Raw genomic sequence first — 17868 nt, forward strand, 5'->3', positions numbered from 1 at the left:
TTAAAATTGATCAAGTATGCAAAGGCACCCATGATAGTACCAGTTTTACCTCATTTCTTTACAGAAAAGAATTTGAACTGGGGACAGCCCAAGTCATGTTCCATAACTAAAACGCCATGTCTCCAGTCAAATAAAATCAGTAGTTAAGATACCCAATTACAAAGACAAATTCCAGTTTTTAGTTAATATCTAAAGTCTTTAACATCCGCAAGGGAAATTAGTGTCTAGTTACCCACATTATTCTCCAAACATGAACAGTGACCTGGTCGGTACTGCAAAGGTACAATTTGAGGAGGACATTAAATAGGTTGACATTAGGTTGGTAAGTATAAGTGAAATGCTTGTAAAAAATAAAGTTACAGAGTTTACTTCTGACTGTATTGAAATGTGAGCTGTGTGTATCTAGATACTGCATTTTGCAACAGGACTGCACCCAGTATAACTACATCTGAACTGCAAACACCAAGGTGGGCTCTGACGCTCGGCGAGTTTAAGGAACGGTGACGTGGAAGGGACTCCCGGGGATGTGCTGGTCACCCCACTTCACTGCCAGGATATAGTCACCCCTCTCCTTGACAACATATGTCACGTTGTACTGATGGCTGCCCAAATGCTTGATGGATACCTCTTCGCATGGTATTGTAGGTCCGTGGACGCCAACTAACAACATGTTTGAACCTACAGCAAAATAACAGACTGTCAGCATTCCTAAGCTGAAACAAACAAGCATGGCTGAACCACAATATATCGGCCCCATAACACAAGGATTTTGTTATTATAATTCACAGAGCAGTAGTCTGACGTATGGCTAATTTGCTTTAAGAAGAAATTTAATTTTAAAAAGCCTTCAGCCTCCTAGAGGCAAGGGTTTATCTGTGCATTTTGCCACACCTGACAGGCTACCACTATCTAACCAGAGCACAGGAGACATTAATGCTGCTCATGAGAGCAAGGAGGAGCTGCCTTTCAGTACTTCATTAGAGGTTAATAGCACAGATGGGTGAACATGGCTGGCCTGTAACCTTCCCACTGCAAAGCTCCCCAAGGATGATGATCAGTGCTCAAGGCTTAGGGGAACACCTTGCATTACATGCTAAAATACACCACAAGTGTTGCTAAAGTTCAGCAACCTGTTTGTTCTCATGCCATAAACCTGTGGTTTCTTTCAGGTGCACCTGGCTCAGATAAAGCCATCTAGAGAGGAGCTGGCATGTTTACAGCCTCTATATTAGGACTGATTTGGTGAGCACCATGTAGCATTTAGAATTTTTATTTAGACACAGCTCATCACCTCAGGCTCTGAATTTTAACTTCACAAGTGGATTTAGGGAACAAAAACCCAAAAAATTCCAGTTAAAACACCTGGACATCCAGCTGGTTTCTGTACCTGCTTTGCTGCAGTCCACGGAGAAGGAGCTTTTTTGACCCACAAAAGCCTTTGAGAGTCCTGCTCCCCGGGAGATCACTTTGCTAGCATCCGAGGTGGATTTGGGAATGGCACTATAGCAAGTTTCAGTCGACGACCTTGTCACTGATTCTACCAGGATGGAAGAAGTTTCGTTGACACTGCCTGGGCTAACCAGTCGCTGTCCTGGAAACAGAAAAGACTTGACATTCAGATTCACCCCATCTGAAAGGCATTTATAAGGAGGTTTTGAAACCCTCCTAACGACTGGCATGCATTCTGCATCCATAATGCATTTTCGGATTTCCTGCTTGGGTTTTCAAGCCGACATCTTATAGCAACACTGGCAACAATCCCACCCCAGAGCCCTTAAGTGGTTAAAGGGCCACAGGAATTTCAGGATTCATTAAGCAAAGCTAGCTGCTTAAGAAGAGTTAATTGTGCTCCAATCACCAAATGCCAAAAATGACTTGAGTTGGCAGAGAAGCAGGTGCAATTTTGCAATAACCCGTTTTGAAAGCAGAGCGTGTCCCAGGTCAGGGGAGCGCAGTCCCTGCTGCCTGCTCCCAAGAACATCACCATGCCATGGGCACCAGGAGAGGGTTCACTAGCTCAGGGGCAGCAATAGAGATGAGCTCCAGACTGTGCTTAAACACAGCACTGAAGAGAGAAAGAGCTTCCTAAACCAGCCTTCCTTGCGTCATCTGAAAGCCTCTCGGACATGGCTGACCTCTGGTTAGGTGACACCTGCATCAAAGTGAGACCAAGAGGGGCATCATCTGCTACAGGTAGGGGGTAGGCTTGTAGGGGGGGAGAAATGGGTAAATCGTCATATTTCCCTACTGCCAACACAAGATCCTAGCACTAGGTCAGGATTTAATATTCCCCCATAAAGCTGTTTTATGGCCCTCCACTGAGTCAAGCTGGCAACTGCTATGACTAATGCTCCTGTAGCCTCTCCTGAGATCCCTCATCTAGGCTTTGGAGGTAAAACATTTGGGGAGAAACATTTCACCTCTCATGTTTCTGGGCATCTAAACCTGAATGCCATGCTATCTAGGAGGGACATATTTGCCCAATGATACAAACTACTTCAGGCATACAGTAAATACTGGTTAGCTTTTTACCTGTAACCTTTGCCTTGAAGGGGCTGCCCACTATGTGGTTAGGTCCACCATATTTAACTCCAATTAAATAGTTTCCTGGAGCCATGGGTGTGTACATGACTTTGTAACCTTCTGGAGTTTCCTGGCAGTCCATTTTCACCTTTGATGGCCCTTCAATTGTAACAGAGAGGGTACCTGGACCAGCCTTGGTCGTGTTAATGAAAAACTCCGACTGCAATCCTAGAAAGACGTAGCACAGTAAGACACACTCCTCCTTGCACCCAGTGTTACAAAAGCAGCCTGTTATTACATCGGAAGGGTAATTTGGGGGCAGATGAGGCTGCAGGCAGGGAGGGGCAGAGGCCTCCCCCAGCATTCCCCAAGCTGGGGCTCCGCACACAGCACTGTCCCCACCGCACCCCAACTCCCTCCTCCACTCACACTGACTATGGGGTGGGTGGGAAAAGGGGTCATGGCAACCATTTAGGGCCAAAATGGAAGGATCCTGGCATCAAAAGACTGGCTTAAAGAGAAAACTCTTAGAACAAGAGCCTTTCTACTGGGCGTCAGAGCCCGTGCCAACACAGCTTCTGGCATGGCCAAGCTTAGAGCCATCTTGCTGTCTGGACCATAAATCAGTAGCCAAGAGCCCACAAAAAGGCAAGAGAGACAAGGGGCAGGAGATCTTCTGGAAGAGACAGTGTTTGAACTGCTCGGCAACAACACTCCAAGCGGTTTGTGGAAACAAAAGCTTGTTTAATTACAGCATCTGGTTAACACAGCTGAATTATTGCTGCTAATACTAAGCCAATGACACAATGCCAGAGACACAAGAAAAAAACTAAGCAAGGCTTTCAGCCCCCAAATAGTTTACTGTCAAACTCTGGCTTCAGATATTTATGATCTTTGAGCTGCTTTATCAGACCCTGCTGAGGAGAAATTAAGTGCTCAAGCTCAACCAAAACCCGTATGGTTATGGGAAAGTTTCCTACAGCTGGGACTGAAGCATGCAAGTGTGGTGATCAACAAGGGAGAAGTTTCTGGTCCCTCCACACAAGAAGCTGCTGTGTTGCAATGCTGGAAGAACCCAGCTCCCACAGAGGTTTGTACCATCTCCCAGTGCTTTAGCAGTAAATCTTGCTGGCACAGCCTGCCTGGGAGGCAAGGCAGTCAGCTTGCAATATGCACCACTTGACCAGAGGAAATCTAATTTCCAAAGCCAGCAAGCTTCACAACTTCTCACTGAAGACTTCTTGCTCCCAAGTCACTGCTTTTTCCCTGTGCCCCAAATGAAGGCTGGCATTGTTGAAGGCTGCAGACATGCACCCCTCCCAGGGGGGACCTTTCAGGTGCTCAGCCACTGGCTATTGAAACATCTACACTAGATGATTGTTCAGAAACACTGTGCAGCAGCTCCCAGGGCACAGAGCTTTTGGCAGTGGCCAGGATTCAACAAAGGGGCACAGAGTAACTTTCCTGAAGTTAAACAGTCTATTTAGATTAAAAACAACCCCAAGCAGCTTTATGGATGGAGGAAAATTCCCCTGTCCCTGATGCATCAGTGGCTAGTATTAATGAGTGCTTTTGTTTCCACCTATTAACACAGCACAGGCTATAATCTTTATTTTACATAGTATGTCTGCATGTTTCCAAAACCAACTGCTTGGTTCCTCCAGAACACCAGAAGCTTTGGCTGAATAACTAGTGTATTTTTTTTTCCAGGGAGAAAAATTAAAATGAAATGGTATCCACAAAAGACAGCAGTAGATAGGATAAGAGGAACTAGCTAACACCTTGCGTATCAAAAGGAAAAAAAAATAAATTAGTTTGACTCTGCTACCTGGCTGGGTGGCCCAAGAAAGCAAACAATTAAATAAATCAAAGTGCATATCCTGGAATATTTTAGTATTTTCTTACTAAAGCCATAAATCATATCAATGAAAAAAACCCACCCTAAACCCTACATTTTTGAGTTGAAAACTATCAGATGGGGCAGCCACAGCAGATAACTGGGTGTCAGATTTCCAAGAAGAGTCAGTGCCCACACTGCACCTGGAGCATGTACAGCACACTACAAACAGAACAATCCATTCAACTTAAAATTTCTTAGAGGTGCAAGCACTGAAGAAAAGGTAACTGAGTACACCCTCGTACCCATTTAATTAACAGGGGTATGCAAGTTAAAGAAGATTCCTTCAACTAGGCAGCCAACTCACTATCTCCATTCACAAAAGCCTCTGGCCTTCGCAGACATCTTCACAGGTGGAAGGGAGCCAGAGAATCTCTGGGGCTCCAAGGGACCACCAAGGAGGAGCTAAGCTAACTAGCAGAGTTGTAGCCCAGCTGCTAACCAGTTCATGTGAACTTGTGCTGCAGTTGCTGCTTTATGGAGGCTTTAAGCACGTTAAGGCTCAGTGTAGCCTGCGGACTCGCTAATTGACGGTTATAAGACTTGAGGAGCATGCGAGGAAGCAAAATTAGGCTGTGCCCAGGTCAGCAGAGAATGTGGGTTAGTTCAGCTGCCGCAGCAGGAAAAGTAATTCACAAATGTGCCTAGGAACAGACTCTGTCTCTCTCAGAAAGCCCAAGTGCAAACAGGCCCGTGTCAGAGCTGTAAAAGAAGGGTTACCAGTGGTGCCACTCTCCAGGCCGGAGCCGTAGGCGGTGACGAGGGCGGGATTGCCCGCCTGGCCCGGCTCGCCCACGCGCACTTTGAAGGGGCTGCCCACCACGTGGCTGCCGTTGAACTTCACGTCGATGGAGTGGATGCCGTTCTCGTGGGGGATGAACCGCACGGCGTACTTATCTGCAAGAGAGAAGCAGCTTTCCTGGCATTTCCAAGATAACAATGACGCAGCAATTAAACCCCATGCAGGGCTGGTGAGCAGCCCAAGCAAGGCTTCCGTAACACTTTGCATATTATGACCCCAGCTTAAGCAAACTCAAGATACAGAAGCTGTTAAGCTCTTTTTAAGTAGGAAAACACTGTATTTTTCTCTGGAGGTGTCACAGGTTGCATTTTCACCTTATCTACTAGGGCCTGATCTCAGCTGTCATCTAGTCTGCAGGGTGAGTTTCAGGCTTATTTGCCTCACACGTGCACTAAACGTGACAACTCAATCGTAGCCCAACCTGTCAGCAGTTGAGGGAGCAGCACAGAGAAGAAAAGCAGCTGGTAAGAGCAATCCAATTCTTACCAGCAGGCTGAGCATGTTGCTCTGACACCTCAGACCTTATTTAATAAAGTAATTTAGCAATTTGCTGATACTTAACATTTTTGGTTGCATGTTAACCCAGAGGGGGGACTGACCTTCCCCAGCCAGACAGCTGCTGTCTATCCACAGTACAGACCATAACTCATGCAGACTTCAAATTAAAAAGAAAAGCTCATTGCTGAAACAGGTGCTGAGCTTTCTGTAGTGTTTGCTTATACTCAGCTTCCTTGACATTTCGTATGAAGGAGTAAGTGCGAGTTAAAAATAAACTGTTAGTCAAAGATGGAAGCATAGCTTTGAAAAATAAACTTCTTTCCCAGCTAAATTCAACAACCACATTATATTTCATTCATGACTAGTATCATTGTACCTTCACTGGCAAGGCAAGACTCAAATATCTGTGATTTCCACAAGTCAGGGCTCAGCCATTTCATGAGCTATCCAGGAAAAGCCTGACATAACCCGGACTGAACAACTCTTGACAACAAGAAGTCGCTCCCCAAGCAAAGTGATTGTTCCTTGGGTACACTGTTTGCAAGTCAATGGGGCTAAACCCCCTCACTACAGGGCAGCAAGCATGTTTTGGAGGTCATCCAGTTTGCTTTGCCCATGGTAAAGCCGTGCTCACCTGGCTCCAGCTCCGACACGTGGCACTCTTCTACAGCTCCGGAGGGGCTGTGAACTTTAGCATCAATCTTGCCCTTTGCCCCGTTCAGCCTTATAGCAAAGGATGCTGGCTGATTAGCTTTTAATCCAGATTCCTGAGGATGCAACAGTCAGGTTATCAAATTTAAACTTCTCATTTCAAACAGCAAAATTTGTGGCAGGGAAATAACCACCTCGGCACAATTTTTACTTTCTTTTTCTTTTAGACTTTAACAAAAGGCATAAAGTTCTGACTTGTATTAACTTCCAAATCAGAAGCTCTTAGGGGGTGGCTGATTCAGGAGTCCCTCACACTGGCTAGGCTTTTTTCCCATAGTAACAGACCATTTTTGGAATCCAAGTGACTCGGCCAAATCAGGCAGAGGCAGGTTTATGGGACTAGTCACCCATTATCACGGAGGTCAGCCCCCAGTGCACTTGATTTAAAGGATGCTTGAGCTATAGCTCCATTTTCAGCCCATTCATTCATTCCAGATTCATTCAGAGGAAAAGCCTCTGATAATAATCCAGTTGTCTGAAAGAGTAATATGCATGTTTATATTTGCCACAAGAGGTTGCATTTAGAATGCCTCCACAAGATTTTTAACATGAGAAAGTAATTTAAAACACAAAACCAGATGTTGCCAGGCTGTCAGGCCATGGGTGGAAGGTGAGGCAGCTCAGCACCCCTGTTGCAGTGGTCCTCAGCCACAGAAGCCTCTGCACCCATCCAGCAGTAATGTTTCATGCTGAATATACTTTACCTGACTTTGTTTTCAACTAAATCCTGAAGAGGGAAATAAATGCAACTGAGTAGAACTGAGGTACAATGTACAAAGCAAGCCCCTGGTGTGGGTGGAGCAGAGGCTGATGCAGCATCACTGTGCTCCACTTCTGAATACTCAGCTTTATCTGCCTCTCCAGGACTTAATTGAAGAGAATATTCCTGTCAAAGAGTCTTTAAATGAAACACAAGAGAAACATCAATACCACAGTGACTAATTAACGCCCTTGTAACTCCGGGTTAGAAGAGATACTATTGGATCAGGCTGTCAGGATTCATTTACACAGCCAAGGTGGAGAAGTCCTGCAGCCCAGGCAAACTCCTGTAGACCACAGGTGGGACACATCAAAGAAAAAAAAAAGCCTCAATTGTAGTACTAATTGCTTATCACAACTCAATGAGGACTCAGGTACAGATTCTCAGTCTCATATCCAAGTTTCTGGCTTTGGAGTCTTAAGTCAGGCTTTAATGTTACTTGTATTTTAATGTATGTAACCACACACAAAAATGATATGGTGTGGTTAACAGATGAGCCCAGACCCACTAAAAAGCTGTGATTCACTCTGTGATTCACTCTGTGATTAGCTACTGTTCATGAACCATCTGAGCTGCAACTGTGTGGGTTGGTGACATCGGCCAGAGCAAATCCCTGCTCTGACCTCATGGGGAGGCCCCTCCATCTGCCTGCATCAGAGCTCCAGCAAGGCTGCAGCACTGTCCCAGCCAAGCAGCCCTACACTGCCTCACTCATGGAAACCCAGCTCTTCAGTCCATGTGCCAACCGAGTAACTTGGTACCAGCAGGGTCACTGGTGGTTCACGTTCATGTTTGAGTTCTTGGCCTTTCCCTAGCTAATGGGACAGAAACCAAGTGTTAGCTCCTCCAATGCTATTTCTAGAGCCACTTATTTTTAATTCTCAGACGTTCCACCTTTGATACACTCAACTGAGCCTTCTGCCTTCAAATTCTGGCTAGTCAGACCTGGGGCAGTTCTACCGGCCCAACTTACCAAGGGGCCAACTGCCAGAAACCTCTGTCTGCAATCTGAGCTTGAAAACAAGCACCAACCAAGGCAAGGCTACCACTAAGAAGAAAGGATAACCATTTTGGTTTTGGAGAACAAGGACGAAATCAGTCTGTGTGGCAAGTTGTGGAGATGTTTCCTTATGTCTCACCTGAAGGCTAGTGACAGTGAGCCTGCGAGCATCATCAGAGGGGGCGATGATGGGGACCAGGTAGGGGCTTTCAGGAATGTGCTCATCATTGAACTTTATGGACACCTCATAGTTGCCTGCAGGGAGAAAAGAAGCAGTGAGTGTCCTTAGTTCTTTGAAACTAGCATTCAATGTTATTTCAGTATGATTTGGTCTTCGTACATACCTGGCTCTTGAACTATGTATGATACACCACAAGATCCATCTTTATGGTCCTCAAAGGCAATTTCTGCTTTACTTGGACCTTCTACAGCAATAGACAGTCCTCCAGCTCCAGCTTCCCTTGTCCATATGCTGAACTCAGCTGTTGAAGCACATAAAGCACACACAAGAGTAAGTCTGCTGCTGCTGAGTAGCAGATTCTTCCCAATACACTGTTCAGCATCCCATACTTATTTTCATGAGGAATGGTACCTCATCCCATCATCCCAGGTAATAACACTTAGCCATTTCTCCAAGAGGCTCCTATTACCTTGAATTAGCCTATAAGCCCTGTATAATCACCTCACAATCTCAAGCTCATCCTAAGAGCAGTCAGTTTCCAAACCATGGATTTCCAGACTACTCCGTTCACATGATGCAGCAATATTATTTCTCCATAACTTCTGATGACTGCAGACCTGTGCACAGCAGGCACTGGAGCTTAGGGAGAGCAGAAGACTCACCTGGGACACCTGTCTCTCCACGCTCCAGCCCTGGACCTCCAGCTCTCACTTTATGGGCTCCTCCCTCGCCCAGTGGCCCCACAGTGAACTGGAAGGGGCTGCCTGGCACTGGCTGCCCTCTGTATTTGACATCCACAGTGTGGACCCCCATTTCTTGTGGCACAAAGCGGATGCAATAGGTATTTTTGTCAGCTTCCATGATTTCGGCATCGAAGTTTCTTCCAGAAGGACTAGTTACCTGGGCTGTCATATCTGCACAATCAATTTCTAACAAGAAGAGAATAAAAACCACAGATTAGAAAGTGACAAAGGGTTTTGGTATTTTATTTTTGGAAGCAGGACCTGAATTCAAGTGATTACACAGCACAAACAACAGAAGATTCACAGAGGTGCCAGTTTGTATGCTCAGCTGCTGAGCCAGTTACACCAGGTGCTGTGGAGGCAGATGAGAAGGCTGGATAAGTGCAGCCAGCTCTGTCCTACAGGATTCACATCTGTTAGAGAGCAGTACAAACACTTAACAGCCAACTGGATGATCTTAAAACCCTGGAGACAGAGTGAATTGTGCAGCCCATTCTCCAGCCTGCTGTACACAGAACAGATCAGGACCTCACTGGTATTTATTTCTCCATGTGTTCATCATGGTTATGCTTATTTTTAACCATTCAAAGAGACCACACTACCAGTGCTTCTTCCCTAAACTCTCTTACTATGAGGAAGTCTTAGCAACAATGAAGTTCCTATTTGCATGCTGTACAATTACAAATTATGGGGATAAGGACTTTGCTTACCTGGAATTTTTAGGTTCAGATCACATATGCTTCCTACTGTTGCAACAGAGGGAGCTCGTCTTGTTCGTGTGATGCTCTCTTTAACTCTTCCTTCACCACTTATCTTCACAGTAAATGGGCTGCCTGTAAGTATCACAGCAAGTCATTCCTCCTCTGTTCATTACATGCTGCCTCGAGGGTGAGTGAAAGCTTCCTCTGACTTGCAGTGGATCACAGGGGAAGTTCCAGAGCCAGCTAACAGTGAGGTCCCAGTGAAATACACACAGGTAACCACAACAGTTTTAGATGTTTCCTGCTTTTGGAGGGTACTGGTAAGACCTCCTTGAATCTTTGGGACTTAAAGTCCTAGCCAGACCACACAGTCCACCCACAGTTCCAGTGCAATAAGACTTTTGTTTTACTAATCAAAACTTTGCCCAATACTTCTGCTTACCTGGAATATGTTCATCTGCAAATTTAGTGGACACAATGTACACGCCAGGTACAGTTGGAAAATAGGATACTTTGCAAGTTCCATCTTCTAGGTCTTCAGTTTGGATGTCTACCTTGCTGGGTCCTTCAACTGCCAGTGAGATCCCACCATAACCTACAACACAGCTAGGTTAGCCTCAGCTTTCCACAGTGCTGTTAAAAATGTGACATAAAATAGTCCAAACTCATAGCAGTAGTTAGTGAGTAGATTTGTATCATAATGGGCATATGGGAGTTGCATGATGCCTTAATGAGATTTCCATAGTCCTAACCAGTCAAGTATTCAAGACGCAATTCAGCTCCTGAAATGCATTAGTGTTGAAATTTCATTAGTGTTGAAAAATTAGCTTCAAAGACTGTGTCCAAGGCTCTACATTAAACCAAGGGGGAAATATCATCCTCATTTTCTTCTTGCTGTACACAATACTAGAACCAGCACCATATCAAATGAAAGAAAAGCTTCATCAGTGCCTCAGTGACATCCTGTTGGCTGTAATGGAAAACATCAGCCAAGACAATGCAAAGTATTGTACAAGTTAATAGCACTGTCTGTAATTAATAACTGACAGTAATGACAGTGTGTGCTTAATACACAATTTGCATCTGCTGCTTTGTGGCTTGTGGCCCGGTGGTCACATGCTGTGGGAAACAGTGCTCTCATTTAGAGGATACACATCTCACAGCATCTCACACTCTCCTTGCCACAGAACTCACCTGCATCTCTTGTGTCTACAATGAAGTCACACATTTCAAAGGTTCGTCCCTCTACCAAGCCACGCCCAAACACTCTCGCTCGTCTGGCATCTCCTATCTCAGACTGGACCACCATGATTGTTACAGGGCTGTTTGGTACATGGCTCCCATTTTTCTTGATGCTAACCAGATGTTCTCCTACTTCCCGTGGAATGAATGAGATGCCTACAAAGAAGAGAAATGTGACCAACTTATTAACTTTTTATGCGTATTATAATTGATTTAAATGCCTTAATCACACCAATAAATTGAACATGAATGAGCACTCTCTACCCGTGTTGAAGTCTGGCTCTCAAATGGGCCACGAAGCCATTCACATATGCTGACAAAAGCCACTTCAAACACAACCTGGCACATTATATGCAGGCTAAGACAGTAAGTCATTCTTCACACTCTTCTGTGTTTGGCCAATTGTACAAAAAATTATCAACCACATGGTTTGACAACACTTCTCTGGGTAGAAGCATAGAAGTCAGTCATTTTACATAGTAAAGCAAACTGGAGTAGAGGCTACTAAACTATTCTCTCAGATCCAAACTGTCAGAGCTTACCAATGTGGTTATTGGGCAGCCTCTTCAAAAGACAAGGCTCATCACGACCTGATGGGGCCTTAATGCTGGCTGTTAGGAGGCTGAGATCAGTCTCATTGATGTCCAACAAAAAGTCAGCAGCAGAACCAAGCTTAACTTGGGACCTTCTTCTGTTATCATCTGAATATAGAAAAAGAGAAATTAATCAGAATATTCTATAAGGCTAAGTACAGAACAAGCCAGAGGACGTTTATGTTTATTCCACAAACCAGGTCCCCCATTCTACCAGGGGTTAATTTTAATTATGAAGTGCTTCCAGAAGTCTAAACTTTATACCTGTGATCCTGGCTGTGAATGGACTGCCTGGGATGTGCTTGTCATTGTACTTGACCAGGATGCTGTAGTTCCCAGGTAGAGTAGGCAGGTACGTGACTGTGCATGTCCCATCTTTGTTATCAATGCAGCTGATCTCTGCTTTTGAAGGCCCTTCAATAGCCAAGTCCAGCCCACCTAGGAAACAAGAACAGCACTTCCATAAATCTTTATGCTCACGAAGTCCAAAGACGAAGATCCACTTGGTACTGAAAATACAGCTCAGATGCCTGTTTTCAAAGGACAGTAGCAAAAAAAGCCCAGGTCAACCCACTGAGACCACATCGATTTAGTCTGTTAGATTTACCTAACAGTGATTCCACATCCACTAGTTCTAAGCTGCCTTCAGTTCATTTTTAATTAAATGAATCTTTTGCACCCCGTACCACAGGGTATATCTGCTCTCAGGAAGAACTAATAAGATAGCTTTTACTGCAGGTTGCAGCTTCATGAAATCTCTTTCATCTGATATTTGCACAGGTCATTAGTATTGTATCAGAGAGTCACAGTTGGACAGATGAATGCAAATTAATACTGATGTGCACAGCACTTCCAACAAGGTCCTAACTTAGGGTAGGATGGGTTTAAAGAGCAGACTTACCCTCGCCTGCATCTTCTGTGACAATGGTGAAAGTTGCTGGTTTATTGGCAACCCCATAAATGAGGCCAGGCCCATAAGCAGACACACTGCCACTGTTCGGATAATTCACATAGAACTGCAGAGGGCTCTCTAAAGAGGAAAAAAAACCAAAAAACAAACAACAAAAGAAGCATTTCTAAGGATGAATGGCCTACACATAAGAACAAAACAGACATCCAGCTGCTCTTTAGTCAATAAAAGTAAAGATTTTACTTTTATTCTTACTGATACCCACATTCTTCGATGCCATTCTCATAATTTGATATTTGAAGAACCTTTATGTAACTGTAAAGCACTTTAAAAAAACCAAACAAAAACAAGTAAGCCTCCAATTTCATCTTCAAAAGATACTTCTCCACAATTTGTTCCACGTTCAGTCATGACAAAGTAAGCCTTACTCAAATTGCCAGAGATAAGCCTCAATGATGTTGTAAAGGGTCTTATTCATTACAAGTTTATTTTTAGCACATTAAATCAGAACATGACTCAGAAGCAGGCTTTCATTTCAGGCACAGATCCTGAATTTCGGTAGCTCAGAATTAGGAACTAACACAGCATATTGTCTGTTTCAATGAACCTGAACTAGCAAATTTGAAGGGTATCCAAAAGCATATTTGCCAGCCTCAGATTAGCTAAGCTGGCGCACAAGAACAAAAAGTACAGTCACCAACAGCCAGTAATGGTTTCTGAAAAAGGCACAGATGGCTCTGAAGTCCAAAGCTAGGAGGATTTGCAGCTGAGACAGTAGCAAGTTTGAGTCATGATGGCCTTCAAGGAGGAAACACTACGGCACATCATCCTGTGGCCCAGGCACAGGGTAATGGTCTCACTGAACCCATACATCCAACAGTTTGGCACAGCTGCTACATCCATACAGTGTTGAAGACTGAAGCAGCACCACGCATCATGTTATTGAGCTCCCTGCTCCAGCTAAAGTTATCCTTTGTCTCTGTGCAACAACAGAAGGAGCAGCACAGTGCTGGCATTGTGTCTCACATCTACATACACTTGTAAAGATCTGCCCCTTCTCCCCCCAGCCCCACGCAGCCCGCACGGCCGGAGAACCGTGGGGCAGCCCCAGCCTCTGGGCAAGGCAGAGCTTTGGCTGGGGAAGGACAAAGGAAGAGAAGAGAAAGGGAATGTAAGGCAGTGGTTTCTGTTTGTTAGAAGCAGCCAGGAAGAAAAGATTTTGTGCGTGTGTGGTTTATTTTATTGCAACGAGATGAAAAGAGTAACTACATCGTTTTAGCCACTTAGTCCTCACCACAGATGGGAGGGTTTATGCCAATGCAGTTTTAGAAATAAACATTCACTGTAACCACTAGTTTTGTTGAGCACCATGGCAGCAAATTTTAACCTGACAAAAAATAGTAGCTAGAAGATTGTAAGTTTCCTCTTCATAATAAAATGCCACAAAAGCTAGTTTCCAAAACCAAAATCCATTTTAAGCCTGGCTGGTACTATTAAACCACAATGGAAGCTCACATGTGCTGGCACATACTCCCTTGCTTTAGTTGCTCTCTGGGATGTATGCAGATGACCAGTAACATAACCCAGGCAGTTCTTATAGCAGCATGTACAACTAAGCTACAGAAACCTCCCCAGGAGCATCAGTGGGATGCTGCACATGGATTTGTGTCACCTGCTTTGTCAAACTCACCTGGGATGTGCTTTCCCATATATTTTATGTGCATTTCATGCAGCCCAACCTCAGTAGGAGCATATCTCACTGTTACTGTGCCATCTTTGTTATCCATAATATCTGGTGTATCCGTCTTCCCAGAGGGCATGTGTACTTCACCTACAAAAAGACACCATGGGGGTTACAGAAGGAGAAGCTGGCTGCTTCCCCCTCCTACCCACAAAGTATTGTCTAGCCACTTTAAGCAAGCATTTAAAATTGTTAATTACCCAAAGGCACAAATAGGAGACTAGTGGGAACACTAACCAGACATGTTTTCTACTTAAGCTACATGAATACAAGGCCATGGTAGACATCTGGCAAACAGTCCTGTGACCTTACAAACTCTACAGGCCTGGCTGTTTGCTTCAGCCACTGAAATTTCTACAGCAAATCCCAGGAAAGGCACTGATCTATCTCGTCACAAGACACTCCTTCTCCTGCTCCTTTTGAAAAGGTAAGATCAACTGTCCCTTCAGCAGGGAAAGACAAGGGCTCAAGGTGGGACTACTGAACTGAGGACAGGAGGGGACACAGCCCCTGAGCGCAGGAGCTTTGTGTACCCAGAATGTTCCTGGGCCAATGCTCTCAGCCACCAGACCTGTGGAGGAGGGGTTGCGGGCTCTGGAGAAGGTATGTGACAGGAATGCAGGATTAGACTGTTTGGCAGCATCTACACAAAATAAATAACGGAGCTTATCAAGGGTGCATGTAACTGCTCCAGAGGGGAAAAAGCAGCAAGTCCTACAGTGCAGTACCTTACAGGCTAGTACTAAGGACCACAGCAGGCCCAAGAACCCCCTCATTTAACTCAAACCATCAGCGGGGTGTATCCTACTCACCCCTCAGTGGGTGCCACTTGATGTGAAACTAAACAAACAAGTTGCTGGCAGGATACAATCCTCCCCCACATGCTGTGGTCTAGACCACCCAGACTGCAAATGGATAAACATGCTAAGAAAAAGCAAAACCTCCCCGAGAGGCTGCATGTACTCCAGGTACCTGTTATTTCTCCTTTCCTTACAGCAAAAGGGATAACCATATCAAAGGGCCTGAACCCCATGCCGTTCATGTCTCCAACCGGGACATAAGCTTCTTCTGTGACCTAAAGGAAGCAAAAGGATGGGACACTTCAAAAAGGATGGTAGACTCAGAGGAGCACTGAGCAACTCCACTGCAAGCATAAGCAGGAGAGAGGGCAAGGTGATTATCACAGCCAGGCACAGGACTGGGCTCAGCCGGAGCAGGGCCCGGCCGAGCTCTCCTCCCTGACACCACCACACAGCAGAGAGAATCACACACGGCGTGAATGGCAGACATGCTGGAAAAAAGTTAGAGGTAAAAATGGAACACAAAGGGATGGAAGACAATGCAGTGCACACACAAGACCCAAAGTGGCTCCATCTGAAAGGATTTAGTTGCTTAAGGCCTGGAAGAGAAAGTGATTTTTTATTTTTTTTTTAATGGGGCAGAGTGATTGCAACACAAAATGGACAAAAGAAACAAATTTTACAATGCCATTCTGGACTTGAGACACTGTGCTGTTTTACTGAGAAAAAGCGATGCACTCAGGTTGCTTTTGCCAACAGGAGACATGGCAGAAGTAGAAGCTGCAGGTGTAATGATCCTCTTCGTGTTTAAATGAGAGTTTATTTTGAGACCCCCTTCAAGCGGCAAAGAAAAAACAAGGTCCGGATCCCCAGAACAATTGATCAAACAGAAAGAATGAACACAATGACCAGAGCGATTCAAGCAGTCCCAAGAAGCAGGCTGTCATCTGAAATGGAACACAGATGGGGGGAAAAACAGCTGAAAAATGTAAAAATTGTGTACCCAAGGGCGGAATCCAGGGGGGGAGGCGCCCAGTGGCTCCTGCGACCGCACGGCAGCATCATCTGCATCTACAGCCTGGGCAGGGGCAAAGGCAGGTCAGGTGTTATTGTGGCACAGAGGCAGTTCCACCTTTCACAGCACAGAATGCACAGCTCCCTCCAGCTCCTCAGCACCTTCCTCCCACCACACAGCCCACCCAGTCCTCTCGCCACTGCAAGGACCTGGATCCAGCCAGGGGAGCCGGGAACCTGCCGGTACCCACAGGAACTGGGGGAAGCCATCAGCAGTACAGCAAAGGGACAAACCCAGTACGTGCCATTGTTGGGAGCCTGGAAGGGAGGCTGGAGGGCAGTGCCTAAACACTGCTGGAATTGAATTTCAGAGCTTTTATGGGAGAGAGGGAGAGAAGTGAAAGGCTGAAACCCAAATCCCCAGGCATTGCACAGTGGGACATGGCCTGTGAGCCAGGAGGCCGGGGAGCCTGCTGCGTGGGAAGGCTGCTCCCAGCTCCTGCACCAGGGTGAGTGACCCAGCCCACATCCCATCATAGCTGCAAAGCTACTCTTCTGATTCATAGCTGGGACAGCGTCGTCAAGGCACCAAATGTGTTTTCCCCCCGCGCAACCTCCCTTTCCCACCAGGCATGCCAAGAGGATGACTTGCAAATTCCCATCTCCCCCACTCAACCCAATGAGAGCAGCTGGGGCTGACACCCCCGCATGCAGCCCCACCAGCTCCCTCTGCCCGTTTGCATCACTGCAAACCCCCCTAACAAAATAACCCATTGGAAACCTATGCATGGAAAGACTCCACCAGGAAAACCAAAGCAAAACAGAAATACTGCTGCTCTGCTGCTCCCCATCCTTGGCTGAGACATCCAAGTCAGACACCCACTGTATCAGTCAGCTAGGGAGTGGGAATTTTGGCTGGCCAAGAGCAGGCTCTCTGACCTCAAGAGGCATTTCCTGTGGTGAGCTTTGAGTAGTGACCAAGAGAGTCATTTTTCTCATGGAAATCTTTGGAGACACCAGTAGCAACCTGGCAAGATGGCAAGTAGGAAAAGCCAGAGTGTCCAGCCCCAAGGATTTTGCCCACAGGCAGTGGCCAGACTCAGTGCAAGTACAGCCGTGTGGTTCCATAGACCAAGACATGCTGGAGGCCACCTTGGCTGAGGTTACAAGACCAAGACTTTACCAACACTGAGAGCTGTTCTTCACCTGAAGGGCTTCTGTGAACCCCAAGAGGCATAGTCTTCTCCTCAGGGAGACTGGGACTCTGCTTTTTAAACCTAAACATGCTGAAGTACTGCATGTTGAAAGATCATTATTAATGAGAGATATTTAGCCATAACAGTTTAACTAGCACTTGCAAATAATTTTTAAGTGTGAGTGAACAGCCTGCTTCCCTGTGATCTGTCAGCTGAACGTTCCTTATTTTGGGGTCAACATTATAAGAAGTGAGAGATGGACAAGTGAGAGCACAATATCTGACAATGGCTGAAGTAATTAGCTGTAGAAGCTGATTACAACCACCCCTTACATCATTTAGAAGAACTACATGATCATGAAATAAAAATTTAATTTGCTCAGAGAAGCCAAGTCTCCATCCTCTGATGGTTTCTATCTGTCTTCCCTTAACTGTATTGCCTGCCTCAAATAAGCTCTGCAAGTAACGAGAATTCATTAGCTCCTGCTAATCTAATAAACGCCTAATCATTTACACACAGAGTTAACCTATCACTAAATAAAACGTGACAGCAGGAA

General features: G+C 45.5%; 1 protein-coding gene across 1 annotated transcript in view; it reads right to left on the reverse strand.

Moving 5' to 3' along the window:
• Positions 1 to 395: 395 nt before the first annotated feature.
• The window catches only part of FLNB (filamin B, beta), a 50368-nt gene continuing 32895 nt past the window's right edge, over positions 396 to 17868 (reverse strand). The window contains exons 32-48 of the mRNA XM_009996679.1: positions 16106 to 16180; positions 15275 to 15377; positions 14252 to 14392; positions 12553 to 12681; positions 11916 to 12089; positions 11601 to 11759; positions 11011 to 11214; positions 10259 to 10411; positions 9826 to 9948; positions 9035 to 9301; positions 8536 to 8673; positions 8331 to 8446; positions 6355 to 6487; positions 5141 to 5317; positions 2533 to 2751; positions 1388 to 1591; positions 396 to 678 (exon numbers count right to left, since the gene is read on the reverse strand). Of these exons, the coding sequence (XP_009994981.1) occupies positions 491 to 678; positions 1388 to 1591; positions 2533 to 2751; positions 5141 to 5317; positions 6355 to 6487; positions 8331 to 8446; positions 8536 to 8673; positions 9035 to 9301; positions 9826 to 9948; positions 10259 to 10411; positions 11011 to 11214; positions 11601 to 11759; positions 11916 to 12089; positions 12553 to 12681; positions 14252 to 14392; positions 15275 to 15377; positions 16106 to 16180 (2703 nt within the window). The 3' untranslated portion in view covers positions 396 to 490. The remainder of the gene's footprint in view (positions 679 to 1387; positions 1592 to 2532; positions 2752 to 5140; positions 5318 to 6354; positions 6488 to 8330; positions 8447 to 8535; positions 8674 to 9034; positions 9302 to 9825; positions 9949 to 10258; positions 10412 to 11010; positions 11215 to 11600; positions 11760 to 11915; positions 12090 to 12552; positions 12682 to 14251; positions 14393 to 15274; positions 15378 to 16105; positions 16181 to 17868) is intronic.

Source organism: Chaetura pelagica, unplaced genomic scaffold, assembly GCF_000747805.2.
Source record: "Chaetura pelagica isolate M959 unplaced genomic scaffold, ChaPel_1.0 scaffold914, whole genome shotgun sequence".
Taxonomy (NCBI): domain Eukaryota; kingdom Metazoa; phylum Chordata; class Aves; order Apodiformes; family Apodidae; genus Chaetura; species Chaetura pelagica.